At 34.8% G+C, this 17,325-nt stretch overlaps 1 protein-coding gene across 1 annotated transcript in view; it reads left to right on the top strand.

Annotated features, from left to right (window-relative positions):
• The window catches only part of LOC128988414 (kinesin-like protein unc-104), a 57,197-nt gene that overhangs the window by 25,441 nt on the left and 14,431 nt on the right, over nt 1-17,325 (top strand). The window contains exons 13-25 of the mRNA XM_054409679.1: nt 344-520; nt 987-1,122; nt 1,341-1,409; nt 2,366-2,550; nt 3,758-3,872; nt 4,012-4,184; nt 4,773-4,954; nt 12,640-12,777; nt 13,551-13,669; nt 14,540-14,692; nt 15,157-15,331; nt 16,220-16,310; nt 16,882-17,000. Of these exons, the coding sequence (XP_054265654.1) occupies nt 344-520; nt 987-1,122; nt 1,341-1,409; nt 2,366-2,550; nt 3,758-3,872; nt 4,012-4,184; nt 4,773-4,954; nt 12,640-12,777; nt 13,551-13,669; nt 14,540-14,692; nt 15,157-15,331; nt 16,220-16,310; nt 16,882-17,000 (1,832 nt within the window). The remainder of the gene's footprint in view (nt 1-343; nt 521-986; nt 1,123-1,340; nt 1,410-2,365; nt 2,551-3,757; nt 3,873-4,011; nt 4,185-4,772; nt 4,955-12,639; nt 12,778-13,550; nt 13,670-14,539; nt 14,693-15,156; nt 15,332-16,219; nt 16,311-16,881; nt 17,001-17,325) is intronic.

Genomic DNA, 17,325 nt, shown 5'->3' with positions numbered 1-17,325 from the left:
CTCCTTAGCTTTTTCCCTCCATTTGGCAATACTGAGCGAATGCTAGCAGTTTTTTAGCACTGCTATCCACTGGGTTCCTTTAAAACTATGTCCACAACCACTGGAACGCAGTACATGCTACAAAATGCCTCTCCTTTGGATTAGACTAAATTTAAACATTTTTGCGAACTCCATCGAGCATTAGTCACTGGCCGCGACCGACCATCGTGCAACCGCACCTAACGAGTTAATACACCTGTTGGACAATTGCGTATGTAATAACTTACACAAATTTCAGATTAAACTTGCTTATTGTTCTAGTATTTAAAACAGGTTTTTAATCAGTTTGTTTTTATGTTTGCAGACTCCACATCTAGTGAACCTCAATGAGGACCCGCTCATGTCAGAGTGTCTGTTGTATTACATCAAGGACGGCGTGACTCGTGTCGGCTCGGGCTCGTCCAACATCACTCAGGACATCCAGCTCAGCGGGCCGCACATACAGAACGAGCATTGTACATTCGAGAACAAGGAAAGCGTGGTAAGTCATTTGTAATTCATTTTTTCTTCTTTTATTCATGTTTGTAAATTAAGGTATCCAACAAGCTATCTTTGCAGTCAAGCAAGACTACGCCGTGTTGTTTACTTCATCCACTACTATTATAGCCAATTTCCCATTAGTCTCGTCATGGTAGCGAATAACGAGGGAAAATCATTGCTCCTGCTAAATATGAATCGTCTACTGTGCTTAGAAACACTACTGTGCAGAACTTCTGTCAGAGCTACTATGTCAGAAAGGTCCGCTTATGAAATCCTTTTAAAAAATGTGCATAAGTAGGGTGTTTGCAGAGGGTTGCACACATTGCACAAGGCTGGGAATATTTTACTTTGAACTGATCAGAAGGTCATGGTGACAGGAAGTTGATGTTTAAGAAAAACAATGCATTTTCCAAAACCAGCAAGTAAGCAGAACTCACCTGTGATTAGTTCATGTCGTATGTTTGCAGGTGACACTTCAACCATTGTCTGGGGCTCTAATCTACGTCAACGGCCGTCAAGTCAGCGAGCCAGTCGTACTTAAACACGGCTCTCGCGTCATCTTGGGCAAAAACCATGTGTTCCGCTTCAACCATCCTGACCAGGGTGAGATAATTTTGTGTCAATTTGATTGATTTTTTTTGTATTTTATGGCTAAGTAATAATTTCTTGAGTTTGATCTAAATGTATATTTAATAAGTGTGTTGATGGATATCAAAATTGTGTATAAAATCATTATGGTTTATAGACCGGCAATATGAAAACCTATGTATTATTGTTGGTTCAATATGTTGAATGTGACTAACTTTTATATGTTTTTCTAGCTCGAGAAAGGAGAGAAAACAAAATCAATGAATTAAACTCAGAAGAAATAAAAGAAGACAAAATTAAAGGTATTGTATACATATATTTTTTTCCTATAGTTGAAACTTATTCAGGTTCTACACAGTTGTGTGGAAGATTTTTCAATGTGATGTCATGAAGTTTCAACTCAGTAAATTTGACAACCAGTTTTCAAACAGTATGTTTTTATTGTTTGGAAAATGTTCAGAATAGTTTTTGGTAGGTACTAGTTTTATAGTTGCAACTGCTATAACTGCTATAGAGAGTTGATTTCTATGGAATATTTGTAAAACGTTATTGAGAATGGGGTAGGTTTAGAACATGATATTCAAAAGGGAATAAGATAAAAGTTGGCAAACAAAGTTTGATTGAGGAAAGAGTCAAACAATTATCATGTGCTAATAAAGGGATTACTTCATACAGTTTGCATCACGATTAGGAAACAGTCTTTTAAAAACCTCTAAGAATCTGGAATTTGATCCTTCCTTCGGATGAAGAAGTACCTAATAATAACAAGATTACCACACAGAGAACTTTATAGTAGTCATATAAGAAACAAACATTCTGAAAGGTAACAATAATTATGACAAAATGTTGGAAGGACGCATTGGTTTGCACAAGATGGTGGTTCAAGCAAGACAGATAACTCGAATATCTTATCAATTCAATGTATCAACTATCAAGTTTAGGATTATTATGTATGCACAAGGATAGGGATCAGCTAACTTACCTGGTAGATGGAGTCCAGATTAGCTTTGGTAACATACACAAAACCTTTTAAATTTGAACGTTAACTGCCAGTCTTCTTTCTTCTCCCTTCACTTGAAGTCCCTAACAGGGGCGAAATATTAAGTTTTACTGTTTTGTGTGTTTTGTGTGTGTTACCAAAGCTAATCTGTACTCTTATCCGCCAGGTAAGCTAGCTGATCCCTATCCTTGTACATAATAATCCTAATCAGCGTGGGTTTTTCCTTAATTTCCAACTATAAAGTTTGTTTATGCACAGAGAAATCACCAGCCGAAACACCCAACAACGGAGAGACTGTGGATTGGAACTTTGCCCAGATCGAGCTGCTGGAGAAGCAAGGCATTGACCTGCGAGAGGAGATGCAGAAGCGGCTGGCCACGTTGGAGGAGCAGTTCCGTAAAGAGAAGGAGTCAGCTGATCAGGCCTTTGAAGAACAGAGGAAGGTTAGTTGTGGCAGCTGGGTATATGAGTGGATATTGCTTTGCTAGTAGGCCAATAAATACAAACCCTTTAAGAAGCTAAATGATTATGGAGAATAGTCAGACTGGAATTTTACCGTCAAAATGATCTTCACGTGGCCACCACTACGATCACTCGCGCGGTGGCCCCGCTACTGGTACTCTATTTCACTCTCTCTCTAAGCCGATTCTTTCCTTCACTCTCTTTCACTCAGTCAGCTGACTTGGTTGCGCACTCGCGATAGTCTACTGAGCAGCCGCCGCGGGAACTATCCAAAATTCAGATATTCCCAGACTGAAGTTTTAACAAAGGCATTGCGCTTCTTGAAGATAACTGGTACCGATCCTGAGAGAAGTCAAAATGTTTTTAATTATTTGGAACATGATCCAGCTGTCCTTGATGATTATCATTTTAATAAATTATCCTGGTTGAAGAACCAGCTGATACAAAGCTGTCATTTCATTCATTCAACTCACATTGTTTACTCTAGTGTGTTTGTAAAAACCTAATCTAATGAACAAGAAGAAGTTTTCGCAACACTAGGCACTTTGTCCATGCATTTGTATTGTGAGAGAGGTGGACTCCAAGTCCAAGCACGTCAACCAAAGCTTGGACCAGGAGTCCACCCTTCGTGTCCATGCATTGTTAGCAGATTTGGGTATTCATCCTCCTTGAACTATATCTTTGACTTTTAAAAGAACCGAAAAGTCGCATGTTACAGTTGTAGCCAGTTTCAGAGCAAAACTGAATAAAGTTAAATTTAGCCATCAACAGTAAGCTGATGAAAATGATAGAGTATTGTCTTACGCCAAATTGTTGAGGAAATCTAGCTAAAGGGTATTATACACTATAGCATCTTTTCTGTGACATCAACATTCACAGTAGCAAATACTAAGGAAGAAATAGAACTGTAGACAGCAGCACACTATGTGAGTGACTGATTGGACTATGTTCTCATTTTTTGTAAAAATGTCAACAGCAGGTACGTATACAGGGTGTTTGGTAGTAATTTAAGACATTATTATGCCTGCAAATAGGGATAATACTACTCAATTCGGAGAGTTATATCTCACTCCTGTTATATGACAAACTCATTTGCACATGAAGTAATCATCATGTTTATTATTTTAGTGATTTGTTTATAGTTTCCCATTGGCCGTCATAAAATTTATGGCTATGTTGTTGTTTCAGAACTACGAAGCAAGGATTGATGCGCTACAAAAACAAGTTGAAGAACAAAGTTTGACCATGTCAATGATCAGCTCTTATACCCCAGAAGATTTCAGCAATGAAGATGGTATATTTGGTAAGTTCATAGTTTTTTTTATATTCATATTATTTTTTTTTTAATAAAGCAAGTACACAAAATGTTGTGGTTTTCCTACCAGATCCAATACTATGCACACTTTGGTTGTTTGAAGCTTGATTTTATGAATTATTTTCAGTCAATCCACTATTTGAAGCCACCTGTAACTGGACTGATCGAGAGTATCAGTTAGCCTCTTGGGCTTACCGCAAGTGGAAGTTCCATCAGTTCACATCCTTGCGAGACGACCTGTGGGGGAATGCAATATTCCTCAAGGAAGCGAATGCTATTTCTGTAGAACTCAAGAAAAGGGTAAGACAAATCTGAGAGGTTATCACCAATAGATTTGATTAATTTTCTATATCTTATCCGTATGGGAATGGTGAAAACTGTCTGGAACTAGAACTGGTCCACAAACAATCTCCCTCTTGTAATTTTGTATTTAGCAGCTCCCGATTCTTAAATTCCAGTTAGAAATAGGTACTTTTATAAATTACATAGTTAGATAATGTTTTTTTCTACAACACATATAACTGTAGATATTTATGCCATGAAAATATTCTTATTAATGTTTGAAAGCTACTTAACTATTTATTTAGAAACCAACAATAGCAGGTCATGAACCAGTTCTGGCCCACCTGACCTCCAAAGTTTTACAATATGGCTCTCGAGGAAAAAAGGTCGGAAACCGCTGCATTATATTTTGACGTTGATTGTATACAGTAGCTCTAGGGACCGACAAAATATTTGAATTGAAAAAGCTGTCAACTTAAGGAAGTTCCACAATCTTAACATATGTAATTATAGTTAGCTGTTGTATGAGGAGAACACTTAACTCAGTAAAGGTGTTTTAATAGATTTATCATTGTTTACAGCCTAACTGAATGTTATCACTTACAGGTGCAATTCCAATTCACACTGCTCACCGACACACTCTACTCCCCTCTACCTCCAGACATGATTCCAGTGGCCGAGGATGAGGCGGAGGAGGAGGAGAGGCCGTTCCCTCGAACCATTGTTGCCGTCGAGGTCCTTGACACCAAGAACGGGGCGACTCATTACTGGACCCTCGAGAAACTCAGGTACGGTCATAGTGGCAACGGTTGAAAATTGTGTTTTTCCAGCATGTTAGAAGATTGCTACCCTTTGTGTCTTAATAAGCTTTTAGTTTTTAGGATTGATTAAACAGTTGGATGTAAAGCTGTGTGTTTTGGTTTAGATTTAGGTTGGATGAGTTTTAGTTGGCTAGTTACTATTTTTCATGATAAATTTTGGGGAAAAAAACTCCCAAACTATACCTTAATGATCACTGTTAGATCATTAACAACAAGCTAATTCTTTTGCAGTAAGATTTCATTTTGTATGGTTGTAAACTTTTTGTAGTTAGTTGCAGAAAATGCTTTATTTTACCAACAATACTTAACCTCAAAATTAAAAGTCTCTTATCTAAGTTTTATTAGCAATAAAGTGATATAAGTTTATGACAGTATCCTTTTTATTTTTTTTTATCTTTTGCACATCTTACTTTGGGCCTTTGTTTCAAAAGACAAGCTCTTTAAAAATCACACAACACATGCTTTGCTATTGCACAATAACTTTTGAAAACATTTTTTGTTAGATCATTTTGCTTTATTGCGCGTAACAATTTGTCTAAAATTATTTTTTTTTCAAATTTGCCACAATGTTTTAGCTGTACCAAGATTCAGCCTGAAATTCAAATAAAGGTCATACTTGTCTTATATAACACGGTAACCATATTTTTCTCATTAAAATTTGTTCATAAAAATGTAATTAAAATACCCCCGCCGCAGCAAACCTGCCGTCTAAGCGAATTTCCATTTGGCCGAATTGATTTTCAATTGATCTATTTAAATAACATTAGGTTTAACGAGTACCTAGGTTTGCTGCTACAAGGAAACTAATAAAGTAGTGTGTTTTTAGTAAAATATTTATAGCTTACTATAAAATAAATAAATTTGCCAAGTTTGATCAAAATATATCCATAAACAAGCAAACTACAACATTTTACAATATTCTCCATAAGAATAACATGGGAATTTTAAATTTACCATTTTTTTAGTTTTGTCCGTAACCAATAACCGTACAAAAACACTTTGATATACTGAATTGTTTGTTTTTTTAAGCTCTTTAAGAAGGTTTAGAGAAAAATTGGGAAATTTTGTGTTTTGAGGGTAAGAAGTGAGAAAAACCAATTTTTACCCCATAAAACCCCCCATAAAACCCTGTTCCCATAGTCCGATCATGCTGGATCGCGAACTCATTCAAGTTTATCCCGCCTTACACCTTCAAACCAAATTTCATCAAAATCGGATAAAAATTACTCAAGTTATCGTGTTCACGGACACATATATATATAAATCTATATATATATATATCTATATATATATATATATATACATATATAAAAATTTGAACGAATGGTGTTTTTGGCCTCTGGGGACATTAAAATGAAAAAGTAAATCGGTCCCGGGCCTAAGTCTTACCATGAGACCTACGGTAATAGCTACTTCCCTATAGGGAAATTCGCTAAAACATGAGACAATAAGTTGAAAAATTTGTTTGTATGTTGTAAAGAAGTTCACTCGTTTTAACTCCGTTAGTTCTTCAACGTAAAAATAAAATGCTGGACGGGATCATAAACAAACAGATTTTGAACAATTTCAAAATTACTCTAAATTTCCAAAAATAAAAATACCAAAAAGTGCCAAATAGTACAAATCCATTTTAACACCTTTGATATTCCAATGTTATAATGCTATTTGTAAAGACTGGTATAAATTTAGAAGTTGGTACTCTTATATTCTTAAAAACAAAAACTAATTAAAATAATTTATTCCTAATAAAAATCAAACCATCCTGATGAAAAAATATATTTAATCAAAGAGTTACATTTTGATTGTACAATATTATATCTTTAAGCTTACTGATGTTAAAATGTGTTGTTTTTTCATGCAAGCTTTGCTTTTATCTTGTTAAGGCTAAAAATATCAAGAACTGTTGCACAAACATAATATTTTTAAAGATGCTCTTTTTGGCTTGGGCTCTTGAGAAGAAAAGATTTAATTTATAAAAATATTGTTTTTTTTTTTTATTAATTAACCAACAAGGTCACTGTTAATTTCCAAATAATGACTTAAAATTATTTACTTTTGATATACTAAGTATAATTGTATTTATTCTGGTTTATTTTTCAAATGTATGATCAGTTCTTACAGTTTTGTTTAACACTAATAAAATAATTATAAAAACTATTAAAACCAGTTGACGATGGCAATCTCTGCTATTGCTAAAGACGTATGATAATTCCCTCTTGATTTTTTCTACACTTATTACATCACTCATGATATCCCCCCCCCCCTCTATTAATTCAACTATCAGATCTAGTTGATGATAGGCCTACTGTGTTTTTTCATAAAAACTTGGATGGTTGAGTAATATACAGTATGATTGATTAATACCATATATACTCATTGATATTGCTAAGTTTAACAATATAGCATGCTTTGGCTATATAATTTTGTCAAAACTAATTTAGTTATACTTTTATTGATATTTCATTCTGTTATAGATATATTTATTACTCTATTGTTATATTTTAAGTTGTGTGTTTGTCCAAATTGTTAGTAGATTTATTGTTGTTCGTTATCACTTTTAATATGTTATTTTTTCCAAAACCATGTTATAAATTGCACCCCATCATCATTGTTTTGTTTCATTTAACTGATTGGTTTTCTTTATAATTCTATCCCTTTGAATTATTGTTCAATTACTATTTACTTCCCTTCAAACCCAGCGTACTAAAATTTTTTTTGACAAATTGCAAGTTTTTTTATCAAAAAAAAAGATTTGCGAAGTTTATAATATATGGCGTAAATAACAACTCAATGAGCTACATTATTCACACTAATATTTTCAAATTGGCCATAAACTAAAATGAAAAACCAATTATGAACAACTCATAAGTTACTATAACAGGGTGGCCACAGACCGAGAACTCCAGGAAAACCGGAAGTTTTGTGTAAATTTGTGGTCCTTGGTAAAAGTCGGAATTCGGGAACTATGCGAGAATTTAGAAAATTTCACTAGGATTATGATGCTATTTTGTTATAATAAAGGTTTAAGAGGAGTTTAAAAGGTTTTGACACCCAGCAACGTACTGTATTTGCTTGTGAAAACACTCATAAAACTCTGTTAGCACATGAAATACCTTGACTGTTATAACTTTATGAACATCGTTTGCGGTCACGACAAAATCTTTAACGTCTTCCGCAGTTTAGAACGAATAGTCAATTATATCTTTAGCGAGTGTTGGTGAAATCACAAACACCTTCTACGGTCACAAAAAATATAGATCATCTTCTGCGGTCATGGCAAAACTGTGTCCATCTTCTGTGGTCACGTCAAAATCGTGATCATCTTAGGAGGTTAAGGTAAAATCGTGATCAACTTCTGCGGTCACAGCGGCATCATCATTTCCCATTATCACGAAAAACAATGAATAACCACCTGCGATCGCAGAAATATACGCTTGGCTTGGCTAAACTTGACCCGAGCTTGACCTGATAATCATTTTTGCCGTCTGTTGGCCTGACTCGACCCCAAAATGTCGGGGATCTACAGACCCGTGATAAAAAGGTAAACTTGGCGAATGGAAACCACAACCGGAAAAAACCAGGTGTTGCTGCTGGGAAACCAGGAAAAATGTGTGAATTTTTTCCCAGGAGTTCTGTAGCCACCCTGTATTAAATACGGTGAAACTGTAAATAGAATTTTTTTAATCCACACTTCATACATCTCGTGTTTTGAAACGCATCAATTTTTTTACGTATAAAACATACCATGTTGATAAAGAAGTTGCTGTGTAGTGGTACGTTTCTAATGAGATTTCGTTTTGTTAGACATCGGTTGGAAAAGATGCGCCAAATTTACAATGAGGATCTTGATAGCCCCGACACACCTGAACAACTTATCAAGGAGGACTTTATCCAATGCCTTTCATTCTGTGCCCATCAGAAGCACTCACTATCCAATCTTGTCCCCTCGAGGTTGGTTCTCTCGTTGTTCTGTGTTTTACTTTCTAATTTATCTTCCCTCTTGCTTTCATAGCAGCATGCTCTTTGTTTTGTTTTGTTTGATCATTATAGCCCTCTCGTTTCTTCTTGTTTTCGCTATTTGGCAGCACAATCTTCAAACTGCTACTGTACATAGCTATAATTATGTTAATGTGATACTGTAAAGTGGATGTATATTTAATTCTGTCTTAATAAACGACTGTTTTACATTGGTGATAGGAATATGAGTCATAAAGTTAAATAGTATCACTTTAAATAAAATTAATTGTGAAAAAGTTTGAAATTCAGGGATTTTTAAACATAATTAAATTTAAAATAATCAATCATTTAAGCTTTTCTACAAGATGTTAAAAACTAGTTCTCCTTAGGTTTGACTGCATTTGGAACAGGTAAATCAAAATAAGAATCAGAAATTGAAGGGAACTATGTGAACCATACTGTTTTAGCTAATTTCAATTTGTTAAGGCTCAATTACACTTTTACATGCTACAATATAGCTGACACAACTTGTAAACTATCCCAGTGTACTTTCTGCACTTCTTCAATAACTTTTATTGAAAAAGCTCTGGAAAAAGTTAACTCTGTACAAGATGTACGGAGTATAGTAGGTGGGCCAGACTGAGCGAGCTGCACACGATGACCTCACTGCATACCACCCCGACGTGTCACATATGTTGACAAAGAAACCAATGACAAAAAAACACATCTCAACATGTCTCACGAGCCTAGGCAGTGAGCACCGCCAAGTATCACATCATCACATGCAGCCCCCTCAATCTGTCTCACCTCCTATACCCCATACACCATGAACTCTGCCAGCAAAGTTACATACCGAGGACAAGTTTACTAGATATTTTTTGCTAGAATATAAGACTGGTTTAAATATTGAATCAATACATTGGCATGTAAACTAATAATTGCGCTATTAATTGCATCAAACGTTTTGCTGTAGGTTTAGTCACTTTTTTTCACTCCATATTATCTTTACTTTTTGATTCCATTGAAATTTCTTGAGCATTCTACCAACTCATCATATTCTGGACTGCACAAGTTAGGTTAGGTTATGGACTTATGGTATGTTATTATACAGGGTGAATTTTAAATGAGTTCCCCCCCTACTTTTTTCTACATTTCTTAAGATATCATCTTCGGACCACGTCAGATCATTGTAGTGTAGTAAGTACTTCATTTTGACAGGGTAAACATTTTTGGACGCCATCTTGGATCCGCCATATTGGATACAAATTTTTTTTTCAAATGTAAAGGTAGGGTTGTGACCCATTGTTTCAAACTAGAATTTTACGCTGATTACAATGCCGCAATTAGTTTTTAAAAATCTTGATCCGTTCTAAAGTTATTAGGACATTTTATAACTTTATTTTTAGCCCATTTTAACATTGTTAATTTACAAACTAAGACCATAATCTCAAAATACTACTAGATAAAGATAAGTATACACCACCATTTATTGTCGACCTATTTTCACTTGGTTATGACGGATGTATTTTTTCGGCCGCCATCTTGGATCTGCCATTTTGAAATGTGATAAATTAATTTAAATATGAAGGTGGTGTTGTGACCCATCATTTTCAACTAATTTTTTATGCTGAACTCAATGCCGCAATCCGTTTTTGTCTCTCAGGCTTTCTTGATTAAATATTAAAATTATCTTACTTAAATTTCCAATATTCCAGAAAACAAATATGAAAATGCAAAACGGATTGCGGCATTGAATTCAGCACAAAAAAGTAGTCTAAAATGATGGGTCACAACACCACCTTCATATTTAAATTAATTTGTCACATTTCATAATGTCAGATCCAAGATGGCGGCCGAAAAAATACATCCGTCATAACCAAGTGAAAATAGGTCGACAATAAATGGTGGTGTATACCTACTTTTATCTAGTAGTATTTTGAGATTATGGTCTTAGTTTGTAAATTCACAATGTTAAAATGGGCTAAAAATAAAGTTATAAAATGTCCTCATAACTTTAGAACGGATCAAGATTTTTAAAAACTAATTGCGGCATTGTAATCAGCGTAAAATTCTAAATTGAAACAATGGGTCACAACCCTACCTTTACATTTGAAAAAAAAATTTAGTATCCAATATGGCGGATCCAAGATGGCGGCCAAAAATGTTTACCCAGTCAAAATGAAGTACTTACTACACTACAATGATCTGACCTGGTCCGAAGTTGATTTCTTAAGAAATGTAGAAAAAAGTAGGGGGGGAACTCATTTAAAATTCACCCTGTATAAACGTGTGTGTATAGACCCTAGCTGCTAATATGGATAGCATTGGTACTTTGGAAACACATTTTAAATTTGAATTTTGTTATTTAAAACATTTACTCTTTTATTTATCTTTATGATCACTGTAAATAATTTATGACTATGACTTAGTATGTTAGGCCTTTTCGGAACCTAGTGTAACAGACTATATAAGATTTTGGACATTGTAACTTTGTTTTTCTCTTTTAACATTATGACACTTAGATAGGTACAGTACTACTATTGTTAATACATCCCTTCTGAATACCTTCTGAAAATTGTGCATCAATTGTTATGCAATGAAGAAACCCACTTTCACTATCATTTTCTTTCAGCTGTTTGACTGTAAAGTTGATTCAAGCTACAATACATTTTTCCTAGTTTGGATTTCAAGGTTAAAATTGGACTATTGTGTCCTTAATAATTATGCTCGCAAATGATTTTGGATAAGGAACCAACTGTTCTGATTCGGTAAAAATATAGATCATAATATGATATATAATTTATGATTAATTATCATCCTTTCAGAACTGACCCTAACATTCATCTTTATCTTCAAATATAATCTATCATCTTCATCTTAAAATATCATCTCTGCTGTTTTAGCACTTCACAAATCTAATTTAAGAATATTTTGTTAAATATCTTTCTCCGAGGCCTGTAAATTTTTTAAATTATTTTCTTTCCCTTGTACAATGTAGTCTTCCTTCATATGCATTGATAGTTTGTTTAGTTGGTCTCAAGAAGTAGATGGATTCACGTGGAAAAGAAGCGTAAAATACGAAATACTGTATATTGTTTTTTTAATCTTGAAAATACCATACTGTTAATATTATATATGTCAATGACATTCAATCTTCTCTCCTTATTTAGATAAGCTACTTACTGATAAATATAGACTGCTAAACCAGTTTTTAGGACTAACAGGTGAACTTTAATTGTCTAAACCCATATTCAAATTTCAGATCATATCTAACATACATGCAGCCTACATCTTTCAAATATCACAACCAGAACCAACTTAACAAAAAGGTTTAGAAATGCTAACTTAGCCTTTAAAATAAACTTGTAAAAGTTTTGTATTAGTAATTAAATATTTATAATAAGCATTTTTATATCACCAATCTTCGAGTTGTCTGAATGTTGGCTATCAGGATGATGGTGCCAATAAATCCAAGATATTGGAGTTCTACTGTATATCTTTTAATTATTTATGGCTTTTATAATTAAACTAGATTGGTTAGGTTAGAGTAAATATACTCACGTATCACAAAATAGCTAACATAACCTAAACCTTACTGTGCCAGCTGTTCTAGTATCCTCACTTATTAGCAGGTTGACAAAACCAATATTGATTTAATGTTGTTAGTTACGAACCTGTTTACATCATTGTTGCAGGCAGAGGCTAGAGTTGATGCGAGAGATGTATCTGAACGAGGCTGAGTTGTCCCCCACCAGCCCTGACTACAACATCGAGTCACTCACCGGGGGCGATCCCTTCTACGACCGATTCCCGTGGTTCCGCATGGTGGGGAGGTAATACCAACTTTCTAAAGTGCAATCTCTCTTCTGTAAATCGTCTCAATCGATCAATAGGTGTAAGTTTAGAAGGGCTGTAAAATCAAATTACTTACATGCCTGTGTCGTCACTGTTTTGGTGGCTCTAAGACTGGAGTAAGACATACACTTGTTTAATTTTTAATTTACATTGCTATGTTACATTGCACAGTTTTTTTTTTCAAATACAGTATTACTATAACAGATGACTTTTTCATTGTTATTCGCCACAGTAAGTTTAAAGAACAAATTACGAACGGTACAGTTCTAGCTTCAAGTGATGATAATAAATCAAATAATTATGATCACATAATTATAACTGACAAATGTATAAAAAATCAAAGATTTCCCTTCATTTGGCGAAATGATTAAACTCAGTGAGTCATTGAAGATTTGCCTACATTGTGTTGCGCAAAGACTAGCCAGTTCTTTAGGAAAAAACAATAAAACAGCAATCTTTGACTTTGTGCTCCGAGGTTTAAAATTCTGTTCCTCACTCGGAAGTTTAGTTGCATTTCCATTCCCAAATGACTGAAAATGCTTGAGTAAAGTCCATTGCTTCCAAGAAAAGTTATTCCTGCTACTTTTTATTGTAGCGTTAATATTAAGAAGCTATTCCAACAAAAAAATTGTGTGATAAAGTCCAATTATACCTGGAAGTAAAATGGGATGTTTAAAGTGTCATGCTGACATTATAATGTCCTATACGTCTCTGTAAGAATTTCTTCTAATCTTTCCCGTTTTATTTGCAGGTCGTTTGTGTACCTGAGTAACCTAATGTATCCCGTTCCACTGATACACAAAGTCGCTATTGTTAACGAGAAAGGAGATGTTAAGGGATATCTGCGTATTGCTGTGCAAGCTGTCAATGGTACGTTACAATTTTATGGTTCATTAAATTGGCATTACATTCAATTGTGTGTATTACAATTTTATGTTTTATTACTGTAAAATGATCTGAGTCGTATTTGAAATCACTACTTCACACGGGCTTGTTGAAAATCAATCATTAGTTAGCTGATTTGTTTTAATGAAAAACTATTATTTATTATTTTGGACCATGACCAACCCATCAATCACACATTGTAAAAAAAAGATACAATCTAATTATCAGCCTTGTGATCATGATGCATTTTAAGTACAATTTAGGAACCGGCTGGACTAGTGTTCTTTTTTTTTGTCCTAGGAAGCTAGGCAGCCCGTAATTGTTTTTCACATTACTTCAGGCTAGACCTAGGGGTTACGGCACTATCACTTAGATCAAATCCATTGTTGATTTGGCGGGATTTGAACCCAGGACCCCAGGAATCGGAGTCCCAAGCTCTAACCACCAGACCAGCTCGCTCCCCTGGCTGGACTAGTGTTAGAGCATATGACTTCTTTCCTACTGCTGGATAGAGGCTTAGAATAATTTGTAGTTTCAAGATCCTCATTGTAGATTTGGCTCATCTTTTTTTAAGCATGGTTTATGTACTAGACGATAAACTCTTAACCAGTAATTAGATAGATGAAAGTGACTTTTCCTCCATACTTAAGTTGGAAATGGTTGTCACTTACTGGATATGGATATGGTAGAGATCTCAGAGGCAGGAAACTGCAGTAATTAAGTACCTGAAGTTCAACAAATTCTGAATAGTGCATCAGGGTACACTTATTCCAAAAGCCAACAATGTGGCTGGTGCATCTTGGAATGCAGTCCTTTCCTAACAGTAATCAAACCTAAGTTTGTTATTTTTTGCAGACGAGGAGAGTGGTGAACACATAAGCGGAGTGAGGCAGTCGGCCAAGATAACATTTGACGACGACTACTTGTTCGGCCACTACCGGAACAAGAAGGCGATACAAGCGGAGGAGAGAGTGGTGGAAGGACACGCACACCATGAAAAGCTTGAAGGTGAATTGAAAACTTTGACGTGAATGTCGGTAGATTCATGACATTTTAGTAAAAAACTCCTAGACCTATATTAATGGTTTGCAATATTGATAATATGAATAAAATTAGCAATTGTCTTTATTGATTTATTTATGGATTCAATGTTTTTGTGTGTTGGTATCTTTAAAAAGAATCAAATAGAAATTAAACTTGAATGGTCACAGAGCAATGGTAACAAGACTCGCAAAAAAAAGGAAATTCATTTGAGATATTTAAATAAAAAGATTAAAGGGAAAATATCGAAAGAATTTCACCCCTACAGCAAAAATTACTTACCCAAGACCACCAAATACCACAAAGCTATGTGATACCACGACCATTTACAACTAGCCTGAGTAATATGTAAAACGTTTCCGAACTTGAGCTTGACCTCCTAGGATGAGAAGGAAGGAACATTAAACCAAAAAACTTGTCCCGTATTGCAGGAGACCTGGAGTGTGACGCAGACAGTGGCCGAGGAGACAGTTCCGTGTGCTCGGAGGCAAAGGAGGAAGAGTTACCTCCACACCTCGCAGTCAACAACGAGTTTACCTTCCGAGTCACTGTGCTGCAGGCGATAGGCGTCTCCACGGAGTACGCCGACATCTTCTGTCAGTTCAAGTGAGTGCTTGTGATACACGTGTTGGTCAATACAAGGTTTAAATTTGCATTTTTATTGTAACTTCTCTAATCTGTGTTTGACAAAAATATGTATTGTTGCCAAGTCGACAGTGTTAAGAAAAGTTACTGTAACTATTGGTGACAATCAGCTTGTGAAAAAATAATACATCACATAAATTTCTTCCTTTCCATTTTAATGCTGTAGGTTTCTGTTTAAACCTATATAATTAATATGCTAACACGAAATTTGTCCTTTGAACTCCTCCGCCATTTCTCTACCGATTTTGACCATTCACGTGTCATTGGAAAGAGCGTGACATGTAGATTTGCAAACTGACCTTAATTTTTTTCAAAAATACCCTTGGGCTCTGCCTCAGTGGCTTTTAAAGTTCCCATATTATCCTTATGAAGAGTACATTTGTTTACATTATGATCAGCTGGATAGTTTAATTTCTGTTATAACCTGCAATTCAAGAAAACGCGTGCTACAAACATGAAATTTTACTGGATTTATGATAACTGCAGAGGAAAACCCTCTAAGGCTAAATAAAACTGGTACGGCAAGGACATTAAATCTGTATGTTTCCAAAAAGTTAAGTGATTTAGTGATTTTTTAAGAATATGATTACATCTAAAACCCCTTTACTAAAACTTTCGTTGAAGGATTCAATTATTATTCACAGTTAAGGGAAACAAAAATCTATTTAAACAACAACAAGCCTTTTAACTCTGCATATCGGGTAAACACAATTGACATTATTACAGCAACTAACCAAAAGAATGCCAGTTGAAACAAAAAAAATTGTGACAGACAGGTTATGCAAGGATATCATATCAGGTAGTTCTTAAGTAATGTGCTTTTAATTAGCTAATTTCTGTGTGTTCCAGCTTCCTTCACAGACATGATGAGGCATTTTCTACCGAACCTGTCAAAAACACTGGAAAAGGAACACCACTTGGATTTTATCATGTTCAAAATGTACGTTTAATGATTTATTTTAATATTAAAACAGACATCCCACTTTTTTGACCAACTATGTCAACATTTTCACACAAAGAAAACATATTTAAATTAGTGTTACTATTGAGGATCTATTTTATCTATAGTTTTACATCCTTCGATAATCAGGAGAAGGCATAGGAGATGCTATAGTTTAAAATTTGATGCCATCTCAGATTTTTATGATTTAAAACTGAATGTATAAGAATTAAAATAGTACTTTACACCATATATCGGATCATCTCACTCTTTTGATGGCTTAATTTCAGGTTAATCTTTATTCTAAAACTGACTACAATTTGAAGAGAGCAATAGAATATCCTTGGTTATAAGTGAAGGACTTTCTTGTTGCATGATTGTGTCCCTTAAGTTGTGAATTAAATCCTTTATTTTAGTTTTACTTTTAAATTTTGAAAGTTGTTAAAATAAATCATCTCACTGTTAGCTGAATTCTTTTTGGAAATTTTAAAGGCCTATTGAACTTTTCTTACATGTATATTCTAAGTTTCAATATTGTCTATTTTCTCTTATTGTAGCTTATTTTTCCCAGATCACTGTGTCAGTCACCAAGTCGTTTGTGGAGTACATCAAAACACAGCCGATAGTGTTTGAAGTGTTTGGACATTATCAGCAACACCCGCTACACAGGGATGCCAAGCAAGAAGGCCAGTGAGTATCCGACATTTTTTTAAAGTGGTTGGCAGCCGCTTTTAACCTTGCATTTGTCTGTCTACATAGGCTACGGACCTGTCAAATCAAATCATCTTAATTTCACAGTCTACATCAATCAATCAGTGCATGGAATGGCATCAAAAACTATATCTAAAACTTAACGTAAAGAAAACAAGTCTATGAGAAATCTTAGAGAAACCTGTGCATGGAATGTATCCAGTAAAGCAAGGTGTGAGCCGGTTCAGTGCTAGGGTGAAACATGCTGATGAAAAGTATTGGCAGGTAATACAATCCAAACCCATGTCATCGCTGCCTTGGGCCT

The sequence above is a fragment of the Macrosteles quadrilineatus genome, unplaced genomic scaffold (assembly GCF_028750875.1).
Source record: "Macrosteles quadrilineatus isolate MER2022 unplaced genomic scaffold, UCM_ALF_1.0 Scaffold_3__2_contigs__length_128488019, whole genome shotgun sequence".
NCBI lineage: Eukaryota > Metazoa > Arthropoda > Insecta > Hemiptera > Cicadellidae > Macrosteles > Macrosteles quadrilineatus.
Note: the sequence above shows the minus strand (reverse complement) of the source record. Positions and strands in the feature narration are given on the sequence as shown.